The sequence below is a fragment of the Lutjanus erythropterus genome, chromosome 2, assembly GCF_056507025.1.
Source record: "Lutjanus erythropterus isolate fLutEry1 chromosome 2, fLutEry1.hap2, whole genome shotgun sequence".
In the NCBI taxonomy this organism is placed as follows: Eukaryota; Metazoa; Chordata; class Actinopteri; order Lutjaniformes; family Lutjanidae; genus Lutjanus; species Lutjanus erythropterus.
Window position 1 is genome coordinate 24365201 of NC_139318.1, and position 18672 is coordinate 24383872.

The 18672-nt window shown below is 40.1% G+C and overlaps 1 protein-coding gene across 1 annotated transcript in view; it reads left to right on the forward strand.

Moving 5' to 3' along the window:
- Positions 1–11406, forward strand: part of LOC146331635 (potassium voltage-gated channel subfamily B member 1-like) — a 50632-nt gene extending 39226 nt beyond the window's left edge. Inside the window, exon 3 of the mRNA XM_084733809.1 lies at positions 8454–11406. Coding sequence (XP_084589935.1) covers positions 8454–10295 — 1842 coding nt within the window. The 3' untranslated portion in view covers positions 10296–11406. The remainder of the gene's footprint in view (positions 1–8453) is intronic.
- The last annotated feature ends 7266 nt before the right edge of the window (positions 11407–18672 follow it).

Genomic DNA, 18672 nt, shown 5'->3' on the forward strand with positions numbered 1-18672 from the left:
ATATAAACAACTGTCAGCTTCATCCTTTATCAATGTTGAAACTACATAAGGAGAAACAAAAGAGAGAAGCTGTATAATAGGGGGTTAATTGTTCTGAGTTTATGTAAGAAAGCAGCAGGTGAGTGTAGTTTTGCTGCACTGCGTGGTCCCTTTGTGGAACTTTCCAAGAAGGTGATTGCAGCCCTGGGGAGGAAGTGTTGATAGCTGCAAACGGCTTCTACCATCTTCTCTGGCGAGGAGAGGATTCTCCACTTTGTTTACTGGCAGTGTAATTCCACCCATCTTTTCCACTGAAATCTTTGCTAAAAAAAAACAAAACACTGACACTTTATCCCACAGAGGAAACTGAAGCAGAACCACAACAGACTCCGTAGGAGGAAGGTCACCTGTCAGTGTACGCAGGGCCAGAAAACATTTATTGGCAAATCACAGGAGAAGTAGTACAATAAGAGGATTAGAGATGCCACCTTGCACTCAACATGCCCGCAGAAAATAAAGTGAGTGAGTCATTGTGTGTGACATAATCCCTCCATTGATTCGCCTCATGCGGTGAAAAGGGCAAATCCAGTTACGATGAGGACGGACCAGAAGTGAATAAACATTTTACACAGCAGGATGCCAAGGAAAGCCCTAAATACCAGACAAGTTCAGGCAAATACAATACCACTTTGTTCATTATGTCATCTGTTCTCATACTTAAATGTCACTCGTGTGTCTAGTATTTCTGTTTTCATTCATTCCTTACACGCCTCCAGTCTTTATCTGATGCTGCTTTCTTTGTCGTGTTGCTGTCTCATTCCTGTCTTATCTCTTTTCTGACTGCTCTCTCCTCACCTCTCTGTCACAAAATATTTCAAGATGCAAACCTCTATGATTCACCAACTATCAGAGCCTGATCATCTCTCCCAAAATGTATCTGCATGCCAATAACTACCACAACAGCATGACTACCTTCACAGCAAAAGGATGATGCTACATTGACTGTATTTTGGCTTAGAGTTTAAACTAGATTCTAGTAATATCAGATATCAGCTAATCCTGATCACTCACTGAAGAGTTATTTTGAGTCATTTATTTGGAATAATTTTGAGAGGGAGGATTTCATGTGAACAGTGCTGGAGTTGAATCAGTAAATAATATAATAATGAGCCAGTGCGTCAGCTAAGTTACTGGGTCTGACTAATGGCATCCCAATGCTAGTGCTATAGTATATGCAAATGTCTGTTTTGAGTCTGACAGGGTCATGGGTGAGGACAGAAACTGTTTGCTGTATGTTGACAAAAATGTGATTTTGGAAATGTTGGATGGTCTGTTGGTCCAGTGTTTTGGTGCTTTGGTTTATTTGATGCTAATTAGGAAATATTAGCATGCTACCATGCTAAATTTAGACAATCATCATCGTAAAGATACCTGCTTAACAATAACATGCAACAAGCGTGTTAGCATGTTGCTGTTAGCATTTAGCTCAAAGTACTGCTTTGCTCACAGTACTGCAAGATAACTGTAGATTGTAATCCTGCCTTCCAGTCAAAGTTTGAGGTAGGAATTTAACAACTTAAATTTCCAACTTCTGACCTACAAGTTTTGCAAGCGCACAATGCCACACACAAAAAAATAGCTTACTGTGACAAATTTCCTTGTGTCTCCTTGCCTTTCCTTGTATATGAAATGCATCTTCATATATATATATATAGAAATATATATATGAACAAAATAATATATATATATATGAAGAAAACAGAGGAGGAAACCATAATCAGCCACCTGATAACACTGGTGACAGAATTTGACATCAATTTACGTGCAGAACAGGTTTTACTATATGATAGTATGTATCGTTTTTAATAAGATACAGACACATATACTTTACTTTGGCTCTTGGTTGCCATTTTACCATTTACAATGTGCGCTGCTAAGGGTGCTACTGTTGTTGGGTGACGTCAGACAATGGCTTCATCATGAAGCTGAGGTAGATTTGTCCTGAGTTTTCAAGTAGGAACTCGGACTTTGAGTAGCTTTCCACTGTAGATTTTCTAGTAGGAAGTTGGAAATTTCCCAGTTCTGAGTTGGAACACAGCCTATATACAACCTCACAAATCCGTTAGCATAACTGTAGACTGTTATTGCAACATACACAGCAGATGGACAGCTGAGACGTTGAATATGATGCAAGCATGTTTCTATTAATATATTGAAGGTTTTCACTGTGAAAATCTATCACTTTTATAATCCACTGTAACCGCCATGAATCCAAGCTGACTGTTGCCTCTGTTCTCCATGATGGAGCAAGCTACAAACTTTTTCTTTTTAATCAATACTACCTGTGAAGTATATTTTTTAAGTATTTTCCCCTCTTTTGATACATTCAGTGTGAGTGAGATGGATGATACTAAATAAAGAGATGCAAGAGGAATAAGTAACCCAGATATTATTAAATGAGATAGGCTGTCCATGAGAGATGTGCCGGACCAGAGGATGGCTATTGACAAAAACCTGCTTTGGAAAACCTGTCAAAAATCTTGAAATGTTTTTTTTCACTGCTGGGAAACAAGTGCGGCCTAGCTGGCTGCTCACCAGGTAGGCTAATTGTTGAACTTGTAACCCAGGTGGGACGCTCCCTTTCTGAAGAACCTCCTGCTGGAGTATGTGTTTATAGAAAATCTCTCCTTCTTCCTTGTCCATCACTCCTTTGATCAAGCATGAAGCAGAACTAACCTTGTGTGGTGAAAGCAGTGTGAAAACTAGGCTATCTCTCCAGCTCTGCAGTCCGTCATGGCCCAGTGAGCACACATACTCACACACACACACACCTTTTCCAGGACAGGAAAGCTTGTACTTGAGGAGGATATTAAATATTCAGTCTCCTGCCTTGTGGCCTGTGGGGAAGGGCGGCTTGGGGCTAATTACTGAGCCAATAAATATGGAAGAAATATGTGTTTGTGTGTGGTTTGGTGTTTGCAAAGATGAGTGTGTGTCATAGCTGTGTAGAAGTAACGGCAGTGTTGATCAGATTCATCTTCCGTTTATGCAAACAGGAAGCGGGACAGGCAGTCCCCATGACCTCAGTGCTTGTCATTAAGAGCTAATGAGGTAACACAAAACTAACCATAACCCTCTTTAACAGCGCATCTGTGTCTTAATGTCCCAGCTGCATAGTCAAATGTATTCACCCAGATACATTTTCGCTTTAGTGCCTTTTATACGCACTGTGAGAATACTCACTTTACTCTAATTGTCAGCTCTGCTCTGCTCTGTCTGGCAGCTACATGAAGATATTCATATTCAATTTCCTCATTTGTGAAACACTATCACCCCCGCATACACAAATCATACATGCACATTCACATCTCATTGCCTAATCAAGGAAACTTGCAAGTTTCTTCTGCAAAGTACAGGGTGGGTTTGCCTCATTCCCTCTGTGTCACAGATTTGTCACTGTGCTGAGTGTCCTCAGTAGACTCGTCTTTCTCCGGGGTGAGATCACGTCCCTATAATCTCCTCTCTGGCTGACCCCGGCAAGTCGTAGGTACTGCCGGGGTGGGAGGGGAAAAGGTGAGTAAGAGCAGGAATATGATGGGAGGTGGAGCTGGTCATGCTTCAGTCGTTCTTCGCACGCACAGCGCACCTTGGTTCAGTGTCTTTTGTGTTCAGGGTGATTCACTGGCGATGTCCAGGCCTGATCAGTGCGTCAGGCTAGATTAGTCTTGATCTGATGAGTGCGGTTTCCACTGGATGGTCCATTTTAGAGCTGAGGTTCAGTCAGTAGCCGATGCCTCGCAGCTCTCGTCTCTGTGTTTTGAAATGTTGCTGCTAAGTCGATGCACGTACGGTTTCCTTTTCCCGCTCTCCAGACTCTGGGGTTTCTTCTGATTTGTTTGACCTTCATGTCATCAAAGACACTGAAAATAGTGATTCTAACTTTTGTCTGTATCTGTTAATGGGCAGGTTTAATGTTGACATTGGTTGTTTTATTCTTTGGGGTGTGATTATAACAGGAAATCTACCTCTAATGGGTCGTATTTGAGTTTCCATCCATCACCTGGTTCTCATGAGATCCAGACCAAGAGGCAGGCTATTTCAAGGAAAGCTCTTATGGAGTTGATTTTTTTTTGTCTGCCCTTTTGGCTGCTGAAAGTGAAGTGCCTTTACGCTAGCCCTGTGGTTTTCAAAGTCTTGTCCAGAGACTTTGGGCCTTTTCTCAGACAGAGCTTAGAAAAAGACGTCCTCCTCTGTTCACTTGCTGAGTTTTGCTCAATTCATGGATGCCTCTGATGATTATGGGATTATGTTATTTGATATCGTTGACACTCAACAATTGAGTCTAATATTGCTGTTTGACATAACTCCAAACTATACCAAATAGATAAAAAAAAATGTATAGGTTTCTGTTTAACCAAATCACATGCATTTAGGCCATTCTGTATGATCTCCTTTTGATAACTAATGTTATAATTATATTTCTGCAGTAAAATGGCTAAAAATGCTATAAGTTGTGTTTATATATTTTGTTAAGCTCGACATTTACATTATCCCAAATGTTTCCAAAAATGTTCAGACCCAAATTAATCTATAATTTAATCAAAATAACGGTGCACTTCCTGCTAGCTGTTGCCAGCTAGATGCTAGCTGCTATAACTTGAACATGAATAAAACTTCAATATTATCTCTTCCATTAACATAATTCCTGCCTGCGAGCTATGGTGTTTGTTTAACAATGAAGACAACATCTCCCATGATCTCATGTTGTTTCACAACATCATCGAACCACGTCTTTTGTTTATGTTTTAGTGTGGGAGAGACCCCAAGTGACAGAATTTATTTTTAAGTGCAGCAGATACAAAAATACCATTTGTAACATGTGGGCACACGTCTAACGTTAAACTATTTAGTAGCACTGTGTTGTTATTTTGATAGGAGATTAATTTTTACTGACATATTAGATTACTTTGGTCTAGATGCATGTACTATTATTTGACGAGTGATTCCTTGTATTTTTCTGTTTATGGCCAACAATCAAAAAAGTCGCTCTAGTCTTTTCCCGCCCTCTCTCAGATCTACTCCCGCAGGGTTTCTCTGCTTTCAGTCCCTCTCTCCTCAAAGGCCAAGGTAGGAGTACAGGCAGTCACCTGTCAAGATTAATTAAAGCTTATGGCTGCTGATTGGTGCCAGGGAATAATCCTGCTCGCCACTGGCCTGGGACACAGCCTCCACAGTGACCTTGTGTTGGATTTCACACTGACTCTGGGACAGGAATAATAGGTGTGGCACACCTACACACCCACAACTGTGCAGCCTTCTTAATCCCCAGCACTATGACCAAACCCTATTGTACTCAGCAGATTATATCATTAGTAGGTGGCTCAATGCTTCAGAGGTCTCCAGTAGTCTGTCAGGCGAGCTCACTGACCATGATTTGTAAAACAAGCGCTACATTGTGGTTTTCTTGTAGCCTCGAGCACTGAGGGGTTGAAGCAGACAGAAAAAAGGAAGAGGGTCAGGAACAAGTGTGGCAAGGGTTTTAAAAAATGTATCAATACAATCTCAATACAGTCTCTCGTCTCTCTCCTTCACTGTCTCTCTCTGTGATATCAAGACTTGAAGAGAAGAAAAAAACATCCACCCCAGAGATCACATTAGCTCTGACCCTATTTCTTTTGAAATGCTGACATGACATTTCATGAATACTTTGGAGAAAGTAGCCAGAAAGTTAAATGGGCCGTGAACTAGCATCATCAGAAAATGCCGTCACTAGTTGGGATATTTTAGCCAGTTCTGAAAAGCAATTTAGTGTCACAAATGGAGCCGCACCAGTTTGACACGTAGGAATGGAGTCTCCCATGGGACAGACCTTCTTCCTCTGACATCGTTAAAGCACCATTTCACTTTGGGGGAGCATTTTAACTTTCAGCATGTAGTTCAGGGGCAGGCAACTGCTAACTTTAGCTTCACTGGTCACATTTGACCTTTAATATACATTTTAACATGGCAAATTATAAAGGGCCAAAATGATTCCTTCTAATGTAGATATATAAGATATGTAATGCATACTTGAGAAATACTGCTTGGATCTACTTTTCCTTGTTTGTTGTGATCATTTTCAAAATTAAAGCTTGAAGTATGATGCCAGCAATAGATTCAAGGTAAATAGAAGGACCCTCCTGCAAAAACAAAGCAGATGGCTTCAGAGCTATTGCATATTCAGTGTATTTTTTAATCATTAAGTCATTTCAGTCTGGATCACCGCCATCACTGCAGCGATGGACTGATGATCAAACGTTTGCAGCTTATGTTCCTGACTGGATTGAACAGGCAATTAGTCTAAAGCCATCCATATTTAGTATGCATGTCCTGATGATAAGTACTTTGCATTTGATTTGTCACCGGACCACCACACACTCAAATGTATGAAATGAGTTGTTTTTCAAAGTGACCCTCAAGTCAAATTTACGTATTACAGATACAGAAAAGCCAAAGTCAGGACAAAAGTACTGGAAACTCAGTGTAAGCAAATCAAATTAAAAGACTAGTAGAAAATTAAGTTAAAGGCACTTTTTAATTTAAGTAAGGACAATGTTGGCAATTACAGAGATTGTACAGAGATTTGTGAGGTTGCTCTGCACTGTGGTGCTTTGAATGCATGCTGATGGGGCTTTTCCACCAGTGTTTTCGGCCACGCTGAGTCAAACCGTGCTTCGCTGATTTGTATTTCCATTACCATGCCAAGCTGTGCTGTGCCAGAGATGGACCTACTCTGGAGTGAGGCCAAAGCGAGCCCAACCCTCCTTCAAGTGGGCTGTGGTGATGCCTCGCTGGCTTAGCTTGTGTGTGCAGGAGAGCAGAGGCAAAGAATTTTCTGTTCATTTCTCAGTACTTTTGTAGCTTCTAACAGAATATTTATGTTTTGAAATGTAGTTTCTTTGCTCTGTAGTGGTTTATATCTGCATTTACTGACAGTTTCATATTCACTTTCAGGTGTCGAAGTCATTTTAGGTAACAGCTGATGAAACCCCCGAATGAAAACATTTCCAATTTGTGCTGCGTCATAATAAAAGTGTTTAAATAATGAAACAACAAGGGACTTTTACTGTGAGGAATTTAAGGACACAGTGTGTTTATCCCAGAGACGTATATGAAGCCACTCAATTCAAGCCTCCTCAGACTCGTCTTCAATTGAAAGACAAACCTTCAGGGGGGTAGCCCTGTTGTAATAGAAATGCAAACCCATGCCGTGCTGGACTGACGGGCCGAGTTAAACCGAGTTGAGCCAGGCCAGCTCTGTGTATGGAAAAGGGCCATAAGATGCTTACAGTGATGATGTCAAAATGCAAATGTGTAGCAGGTTATGATGACCATGTTCTCCATCTTTGTTAAGACGCTAACATGGATCTGCTCTGGTAGATAGGCCTACATCTGCCCACCCTTTCATTCAGACAGAATTCCACCGGCATTAGATCTAGTCAAGCCAATCACAACCGTCTGTTTAATATGGGACAGATTCTTTACAATGATTACTAGAGGTGTGCCAAATCTGAAATGCCACACATTACACTGCTCCGATTGATTGTAGGTTTTTCCAGTTGGATCTAGTTAGCAGATTCATCCAGTGCAAAGTCTCAGGCTCCTGAAACTCAGATCAAACTGAACTAAGCAGTGTGCGGATTAAGATTATCTGACTACATTGCCTATTTTTCTCCTAAAATGTTTTCAGAAACATATTTTAGTGTACCATTTAGCTGTAATAGGACCAAGATCAAGACCAGGCAGCCGGCATTTTGTGCTTTCCTTCTTGGAAATAGATGTTTTAATTGATTGTAGATCTATCCAGCTGCATCCAGAGACATTTTCTCCTGCGTGTGTTGATAATACTCCTTGGAAATCAGAAATGAACAAAGAGGTCTCAACTAATTTGCATTTGTGAAGTAGCATTTGTGAAGTAGTCTGGCGATGCCAGGCTAAAAGTACAGCTGAGGTTGATGGAAATGTTATGGGTTTTGTAGGTTTCTGGTCACAAACCAAAGTCAAACCAAAAGTCCCTTGACATTCGGTTCGACTTTGATCATCAAATCAAAGTTACAATGATACATTCTGACGTAGACACCACATTTAATTGAAATCCATAGTTGTCAAGACATTTCACTGAAAACCACAAATGTGAACTTCAAAGTGGCGCTAAAGGAAGGATTAAGGATCAACAAAATCAATAGGATTCATCCTCTGGTGACCTTGGATATCTGTGCAATATTTCATGATAATTTATCCAGTAATTGTTAAGATATTTCAGTCTGGACCCAATTTAGTAGCAGCCTCAGCAACATCATTATCTCTAGAAAATGGCACAAGATGGGTGTGCAGCACAGGGTTATATTTCTCAGACACTAATGTGTATTCCTCTGTCTTCTGGTCTGTATATCTTCTGTTTTCAATGTTGTTTTCTTTCTCTGTTTGTTTTCCAGATCCTGGCAATTATTTCCATCCTCTTCATCGTGCTGTCTACTATCGCCTTGTCTCTGAACACCCTTCCAGAACTGCAGGACACAGATGAGTTTGGCCACTCCTCAGACAACCCACAACTGGCCCATGTGGAAGCCGTGTGTATTGCATGGTTTACCATGGAGTACTTGCTTCGCTTCCTCTCATCCCCAAGCAAGTGGAAGTTCTTTAAGGGTCCTCTGAACATCATCGACCTGCTGGCCATCCTGCCCTATTACGTCACCATCTTCCTGACAGAATCCAACAAGAGTGTGCTGCAGTTTCAGAACGTCCGTCGAGTGGTTCAGATTTTTCGGATCATGCGTATCCTGCGTATTCTGAAGCTGGCTCGTCACTCCACAGGTCTTCAGTCTCTGGGCTTCACTCTCAGGAGGAGCTATAATGAGCTGGGCCTGCTGATCCTTTTCTTGGCCATGGGCATCATGATATTCTCCAGCCTGGTCTTCTTTGCAGAAAAGGATGAAGAGGACACTAAGTTCAAGAGCATCCCAGCTTCCTTCTGGTGGGCCACTATTACTATGACAACAGTAGGCTATGGAGATATCTACCCAAAGACTCTGCTGGGAAAGATAGTTGGAGGTTTGTGCTGCATTGCTGGAGTACTGGTAATCGCCCTGCCTATTCCTATCATTGTGAACAACTTCTCTGAGTTCTACAAAGAACAGAAGAGGCAGGAGAAAGCCATCAAAAGAAGGGAGGCTCTGGAGAGGGCTAAGAGAAATGGTAGCATTGTTTCTATGAACATTAAAGATGCATTCGGCCGCAGTGTAGAGCTCATGGACGTAATGGTCGATAAGAGGGAGAAGATGCTTGATAATCATGTGTCTCCTAGTCTGCCGAAAGGGACACCCAAACTCAAGCCACAGATGAACCCCAGCAGCCCTATGAAGACCCTCGAACCGAGCCACCAAGAGCAGGCCAAGCCCCCAAGCAGCCCTCAGCATCTCAGTGCACAGAAACTGGAGGAGATGTACAATAAGATGGCCAAGACCCAGTCACAACCCGACCTCAATAGCAAGGAAAAAGCTCCGCAGTCCAAAGCAGTCAGGCAGAAAGCTGAGTTTGAGATGGGAAACATCCCTGCTGAAGCGATCTCGAGCACAGCAGAGGCAGTTACAGACATGAGGAGCATGTCCAGCATTGACAGCTTCATCAGCTGCGCCAATGACTTCCCTGAGAGCTCGCGCTTTTCCCACAGCCCAGTCAGCAACATGCCAGGGAGGGTCAGCACCAACCCCAGCCTGGAGCCCACCTTGGAGAATGAGCACGAAGGATGCCAGGGCACCACTACACCCCTGACAGGACAAAGTACCGAGCCTGGCCCACAATCTGACAGCCCCAAGGGTCTACGCTTCAAAAACCCACTCAAAAGCCGCTCGCTCAAGGTCAACTTCAGAAGCGGGGAAGATTCAGGAACAGGGGCCCTCTCAGACAGCTCATCAGTCCAGAGCCCTGAGGTCTCTGTCTACACCACTGCCAGCAGCAGGACACCCACTAAGAGCCCAGAGAACTTACTGCCCAGCATCTTCACATTCCACGATGCGTCCATCAGTAAATTCATTGATGCTGACACGGACGAAGAGGAGCACCTGCACGATGGATCAGGCACCAACCCATCCCAGAGACTGCTGGAAAGAGCCAGCCCCAAGTTCGGCCATCACTCCAGCTTCCAGCAGGGGTCCAACCACACGGAGGGCCTGCAGAGGAAGCTGGGGAACAGCACACTGCCGCTAGACGGGCAGGAGAACCACGTGGCTCAGGAACTGCAGCCACTTCAGGGAGAGAAGAGTCATTCTAATGCTTAGCATTAAAAGAGACCACAGAGGGAACATGCAGAAAAGGAGAGAAATGAGAAGCACAGTGAACTCAACAAAACTGAATTTCCCAGAAATATGAAAGGCACTGAAAATATTTGTAGGAACATTTGAAGAATCACAAATGCTTCTCCCATGGAAGTACAATAAGTGTGGACAATGGAAAAGATTTATGTGTTTTGCTCTAAAACTTTTATCCTACCAAGGACGGATGAAGGACTCTGATCTAAGAGGTTTTAAAAATGGCAAGGAACGCCCGTCTGATCATTTTTACTATTTATACATTTGTTTTAGCCCAGTTTATCATCTAATAATAACAGCCTAGTTATAAGAGTACAGGATATTATTTTTTTTATAAGCAAAAAACCTATTTTTCTGACCCTGGATACCACTTTAAAGCCACTACAGCAAAAGCTGTCCAATCAGTAGCAAACCACAGAGGGCATTGAAACATGGCACTGCAAACTGGGAAACTCATATGGCTGAAATAGTTCAAAGGGGGAACTTACATTTTTCTTTATATTATGGTTATACGATGTATAATTATGGCATCACAAAGGCAACAGTGTGTTGGGAAAATGTATAGATTGCTTCCTTTAACTTCTTTCCTCAAAACTGGCCTTAGTTTATGTTGTCACCCATGTTTGTGTTTGTATGAGACAGAGAGACAGAGACAGACAGAACATAACATACGCAAGAGTGTGCAATGATTATCTTTCATATACAGTATATTTATTGTAATGTAGCGTTCTCGGTCTCTTGTCTTAAATGTGAACTTGAGGAAGATCAAGTGTTTCAGTCTGTCGATTTTTTTTTTTTACTGCACAGAATACATTTCAACAACACAGAGAGACACTGTGAGGCTTCATCCATCGATTTCCTTCTCATTCCGATTGTTGTGTCTGACTGCTGGCAAGAGAGAGCACCTTAACATGATAATTGTTTTTATTATGAACACAGAAGAAAAAAAGATGTTATCCTTGTTTGTTTACTTCTTTTGATTTGTTTCTAAATGTCTGTGTGTGTTCCTCAGATTGATGTAATCAGAGTTTGAATCTGGAGATTGAAATTGAAAAAAAAAAAGTCTGGTGTTGTTTCAAAACTTTCTCAAAAGGTGTTTCATCATTCCTATTGTAGCTGATAATCTGAACTTCATATAAAATAACAGTGCTTATGCGCAGCTGGAAAGTCAGCACTGAAAATCACAGAGATTTTCCATGTTGAGCCTCCAGTTTTGTAGGAGTGTGAATATTGTACATGTATAACTACTAACATAGAATATTACAAGAAAAGACATTTATTGTACAAGGTAAAGAATCAAAATAATTTATATTTTTAAGATATTTTCTAAAAGAATGGACTCGTAGACAAATATATTGTGCTAATCTCATAGTTTTGCATTTCAATATATGTACTGCATTATTTTGATGGAGTTGCATTTATTAGATGATATACTGTAGTAGATAGATTTGTATTGTTTGCTACTGTCTCCCTGTAAATGTCTGTCCCTCTATCCTTTGTGCAATGTGAAGAACCAAAGAACTGTTCTTTCTGATAACTCATACAGATGATAGTTACTGTTTTATCTCAAAATGTTAGAAATTCAAGCATTCCTTTTCTAAAAAAAAAAAAAAAAAACACAATCTGATTTCAGGGAGCCATACTTGCTCATTCGGTACAAAACATGTTAAAATGGAAAATGCACAGAAGACAGGGCTGACTGGCCTTTGAAAAATATGATGAAGAAGGAAGCTGTTGGCAGGGAATGAAAAGAGAGGAAAGGAAGGAAAATGCAGAGACAACGCAGCACTTTATTTTACATCCATTCTGAAAGCTAATTTGATTATTTACACACTGTGGATCTTGGCAAGTGATTCGCTTCCAGAAATCCAAAACATTATGCTCATATGAGTTCACATGACATCTCTAACAGACATGAAGCCACCTCGCAGCTACATACAGCTCGCCTCGCAGACACACAAACAGCATGGAGGCACCTTGTGTGTCCGTTGGGGACTTTTGTTCAACCAAATATCCTGCATCCTGCTTCTCTGTATGCACCTGACTCCAAACATGTGACCAATCTAGGTGTTGATCATCTGGTGCTCTTGTGCTCTTTGTCACATTAATCATGCAAGCATGGTTTTATGACGTTATTAACTTTACAACATATCATGCAAGCATGCTACAAAGCATCTATTTTTAATAGTGAATCTTTATGCTTAAAAAAGTAGTATTTACTCTGTATGGCTGTTTGCAATCATTAGACATAACATGAGTTAGATATTTCTGTGCCTTTGCTTTTAATAAACACCTGCCCCGCATACTGAATCTGTTGCTGAGCCCTGTCGAATGGAGCCCGAATGACAATTAAACAAACTGTACAGCAAATAAACACACAGAGAACTGGGTCATCAGGCTCTCAGACTGCTATCATAGATACCCACAACCCTCCCTCTAATGTCCTTCCTGTGCACTTATACACTTAAATGCACCAAACATTTACATGAAAAAGGTCTAATCCACAAAAACAAACAGGTGCACACTCACTCAGCAGAATGAATGACCACTGTTTCCATGGTGATGTTTGGGATGACTGGATGGCCACATTTGATGCAAGCAAGGAGCCTAATTTGTAGGGATGGAGTCCTTAAAGACTCAAATATACACAGTTTATATTCTGTTCATGCATCCATTCATCCATGTTTTTCCCTCCTCACCTGTGGCTTCAGTCTGCTGCAGCCTGAATTATTGAAGAAATGTTGTAAAGAAAAAGCTGCATTTTGGGCCTTTCCATCATCGCTTTATTTCACTCTCCCTGTGTACATGAAACATGCACACATCTCTGCAAGACAGAGCATGACCGCAGGAACGTACGTTTGAGACTGAGGTGCTGTTGCTATGACGTGCATGTTCACTTGAGCCACCTTCTCCCTCTCTGGAGGGAGCGAGTGTGAAATGTGAATGGAATAGGAAGAAGTGGTGTATGACAGAGAGAGCTGTGCAGCAGAGCTGTCACTCTGATTACAACTGACATCCCTAATGATGGTTATGGCACTCTGCTCCTTCACCACATGTCCATCTTCTGCCCAAATAACTCTTTAACACAGACAACGTGATCGTTCAAAACATCATCTGCAAATTCTCTCAGATCTTTTTTTGCCCTTCTTAGAAGGTAAAACATCTGTTCAGCCAGAACAAGTGCCATCATATTCTGTCATCAAGAAACTAAGGCTGGTTTGCACCAACAAGGATTCATTTTTAATTAATTAAGTTTTATGATGCATCTCTTCTGTCCTTGAATACAGTTGATCCCTTAAAATATCCTACCAGTTGCTGGCTGTGCTGTTTTATTATTTGGTCATATTGCTCCACTAATTTGTCCGACAAGTTCAAGTAGAAATTCAAGTCTTTCTGCCAAGCCATCATGAGTGAGCTAACGAGGCTGACTAAATAACTTTTAGCTAGCTAGAAAACAATGTAATGTTTATTAACATTTTAGCCAGGTAGGAAATGATGTAGTTAATTTTTTTGTTCCTATGAGGTCAAAGTCAGTGTTTAAATGTTTTTGTCACATATGTGCAATACGTCACTATACACCATCTGGCCCTACAATGACAAAAAATAATTTTGTGGTTATTCTCAGGTATTTTTAATAGTATTTTAGTCTCTTCCTGGAAAACAATTAAAAAAAAAACTGTTTATAACTCATCCTCGGGGACATTACTAAATTGGTATCCAAAGAAATGATTTCTTGTGTGAACCATGAAAGGAGAACACGTCCGTTCACCAGGGTCTACTGGAGTGTTTCTCGGGAAGGGGACTCATTCAACAAAAGCATATCGTGATAAATTTATTCAGTGATTTGGAAAAAACTGGACCATATTTTTTAGAAATATTATTTTCTGATTTCCCCTCTGTATCGGTTATTTAATTACAGAGTTTTGCTAACAGATGGCAACAGAAGTTGTTCACAGACTTTCCTGATAGAGACGTAGCTTTACTTGATGCTACAGTAATTTAACTAACTGCCATTAGCTCAGTTAGCTGTGACTTAGCCCAAGGGTGCTCGGAGCCTCACCCAGCAAGAAAAGCACAGCCGACAGCACTCTGATGTATTTTTTATTTAATTATTTATTATTTTAATTTGGGAAAGCAAGTATCTCCATATCTATTTAATTTTGGTTTACATTACATATGGATTTACCCATTATAAGCCCAGTTTGGGTGTGTAAACTGCGATTATAACTAATTTTAGATATAGTTCATCTTTGTTGGTGCAACCCAGTCTAAATTACACAGACAGATTATTTTCACAGGTCTTGTGTGTTTTTCCATTACAAGCACCGGCCTTGTACTTGAGTCTTTTGTGCAGGATGACAATGCAAAAATGGCAGTTGGTTTGAGGCATCCTTTTGAGGATGTGTTCATTTCTGTGATTCTATAAATATCATCCCGGGCATGCAAAGGGAGGGTCTGGGCCAGCAGGAAAAAGGCTCAGTTACAGCAGTGTCTTTGGTCAAATGGAGTCTTGAGGAACAAACTTCATAACACAAGAGTCTGACAAAAAGGGAAACTATAAAAACAGTTACTGGTGTGTGGGATCAGTTGCAGCCCAGCCCTTAAGGCCACATGGTAATGGGGTAAAAATGTCAAACTGACAAATGGTGATATGACTTTGACTACTCAAGGCATTAGAAACAGAAGAAAAGACCAGAAAGATAAAAAGGGAGGAGGTTCTTACAGAGTGAAGATTCATTAACATTCATCACACAACAGTCAGACATGCAGTAAATACTGACTACACCTTTGGAGTTTAGCCTCCCATCACCGTGGACTTAATTCCAGACAAGCCATAGTCTATTTAACAACTCTTTCCTCTGTTGGATGAATGTTAACAATGTCCTTATTGCTTTTTCTATCTTTTTTTTCTTGTTTTCTGAACTGCACTTTATTGATTTTTCTGTATTAAATCCTCTGCTGTGTAGTGACCATGCAAATAACAATGTCAACAAACAAAGGATCACATTGGTTCAAATACAATTTCCGAAAGCACAAGCTATAATAATGTCAATAATTATTGTTTTATTTAAGCACAAGAAGCCGCTCTAGAGGTTTAAGCCAAATACAGACACTTAATTTATTTTTCATAATTTTCCCCCATCTTCAGGGAATTAATCACCTCTGTTCAACTCACACGGATCTGTATGCTTCCCTTACTGTGTCTGGGGAAATATTTGTTTTGTAAAGTTTCATACTTTGTACTAGTTGACTTTGTAGAATATTCTCTTTGTGGTTCCTTGTTGCTCGACGCATGTAGCGCTATTAAACTTTGACACACAGAACTTGTAAATATCATCTAAGAAGCTATAGGAAAATGTCTATGATCAGCAATTTTGAAGCAATTTTCTCCTTTTACTGACTGATGCTTAATAAAAGACAATAATCCAGTGTTTGGTGCTGTGGGCCTCACTTATTAACTAAAGTCTGTTTTATGAAACCACTGAATACATAAAATCTGCATGAGAGTGAGCAGTGAGATTGTGCAGCGACTGAGCTTGTGGTTTGTGGATGGACACTGCAGGCTTTATACAACAGCACCCTCCGGTGTTATGTTCTGTATTCACAATAAGAACAACATTCAAGCACTCACTAATCACAATAAGTGACATTCATGTTAATGCATAAGTTTATATGATTAGCTTTAGTATTTAAAATATGAATAAAATGAGAAAAAGTTGATGAGCCTTGTGGTTCCCATCTTTTTCCTTAAGGGGTGTCTCATCTATCATTAATTGGTTTTTAAGACAAACACAGTGCATCTTCTGAATCTGTAAATATAGCTTAGTGTTCAGGTCTTCTAAGATTTCTTTTAGTTTATATTTTAATCTAAACTTTGAAAATCACTATTTAATTTATTTTTTGGCAGAAATTAATGAAATGCTGAGATATGGGCCGACTGTATATTTTTAAATATAAGTTTTCTTAAACTCTTTTAGTCTTATAGTCTTGTGACTCTCATAAAGCTTTGGAGACCCCTGTTGAATGGCATCGTTGTTTAGTTTTATGGCTACAACTAAAACTTACTTTCATTATCTTGCATTATTTTTATGGTTACTCAATTGTTTGGTCTTTAAAATGTAAAGAAATACTGAACATGCCGATCAGGTTTTCCCACAGCCCAAGATGACATCTTCAAGTGCTTTGTCTGTCCAACAGTCCAGAACCCACAGGTATTCAATTTACATTAATGTAAAATACAGCGTAAACACATTTAGCTAATGCGACCAAAAATGCTTGACATTTTTGCAGGACTGAAATGATTAACCACTTATCAAAACTGAATCAAATTTTCCGTAGTGTGACTAACTGCTTAATAATTTTAGCACTATCAGTATGTTCCACTCTTTCAGTTCAACAGTGAGATTATGACAAAATGTTTCTGTTACAAGTTTGACGTCTAATCATTAACTTAACACTGTGTCTTATTATAATTTAAAACAAAAGACTATGAAAATCTTGGCCAGTTTACTATTTTGGGTTCTTGGCATGTAAATTTTTAGTTTATAAGTGATCATTTACTCAATGACTGCACTTTATTACCTATTTGAGGTACTTTTACTTGAGTATTTCCATTTTATAATACTTATTACGATTCTGTCATGCCTCTGGTCCAAGACACAGCAGCTATAGGCTACTTACTGGTTTTAACAGACGACATCACATCACCAGTTCTTATCAGTGAAATTCCTGTTTGTTATGTTACATGACGTCACAGTACATCATGACCAAAGTTTTGAAGAGGATTACATCACAGTCAATTCCAGTCACAACTTTAGGCTTTTCCTCAAGACACAAACAGTCTTAACTTCCCGTGGAACAATCTTTCTGCAGCAAAAACCTGAACAAAACCTCTAAACTCTGGGTAACAAATGCAGTAGAGACTTTTAATACAATCTAATCGGATGTAAAATGTAACCAGTAGAATAAAAGAAGCACTTATCCAAAAATGTGAATTAATTAAGAATGCATATCAGGGATTTGTGGACACGTGCTGAGCAGTTTATGACCTTAACATTTTACTCACTGCTGGATAATCCGCCTCACATCGTGGATCAGGAATAACAGGGGTAAATAACTTACATAAAAGTCAAATATAGCTCAGATTAAAAGTTTTTTTTTTTACATAAGACAAGATTGTTATTTGTGATCTTCATCAGGCAACTCCAAAAGCACAAAGGGACAAAGTTTAAATATGTTTTTAAGTGAAAAAGCTATGAAAAGCTGTAAATGCACAGCCGAAATCAGACTTTATATTTCAAAGACTTTACGGTGATACTTTCACATTTTATGATGTAAACCCCCCAAAAAATAAACAGTGTCTCATAACAACAGTGCCTGCATCTATTTTTAGGTACGTTGACCTTTAAGTGACACTGGACACTGGAAATACCTTGAACTGAGTCTTTTGTTCTTTCTCCTCTGTATGTTTTGGCCTTTAAACACCAAAGATTAGTCTGAAGTGTCTGCAGAGACACAATAATCAGAGGCTGGTCTTATCTGACGCAGAGTTCACTGCAACCTGTCTCACAACATTCTGACATGAGAAGGATTAGCAAAAACCTGAGAAACAAACAGAGGAACTGCATGCTTTTGACTCGATGCTCAGAGCCATCATGCGTTTTAAAGGATAAAGTCGCTTTTTCTTGGTTCACATTTTTCAGTTTATTTTTCAAAACATTTCATTTATCTTACAACTAATAGCACGGCCATGTGCACCGGTAAAAGTTACTGATCACTGTTATCATCATTCCTCCCTTTCATACTGGTTGTAAATGAAAATGTTTCTGCATGAAAAATTACCTAAATGATTATCAAGGTAGCTGCAAAAATATTTTTCTCAATCAATTAATCAGTTGATCACCTAACTGTTTCAGCTGTAATAGCCAAATAAATGTAGTGAAGTACTGCTCAATACCATCCAACTCCTCCTCCTGCCCCCAGCCTCTGGATTAGGACGCCTGCTCCTCCTCCCCCCGCTGTTGCGAACATGGCGGCAGCAATGTGTTCAGCTGGGGCTGACGCTCTCCCCTCCACTGCTGCTCCAGCTCATCTCTGAGGTCATACACCTGAATCAGCGTTTGGCTCGAACCTTTTGTCATGTTTAACTGTTTCTTTTTTCCCACCTTTCACATAAGTCGCACTGGAAATGAAGACATTGCTGCAATATGTCAGTATCTGAATCCATGTTTCCGGGCTCAAGGTGTCAGTTATGTCGCTGATTGTTTCATTTGCTTATGTAAGTCACATAGAGGCATCAGTAATAAACTGAGGCTGTCATAACCAGTTAAAAACTCCTTGTAGTACA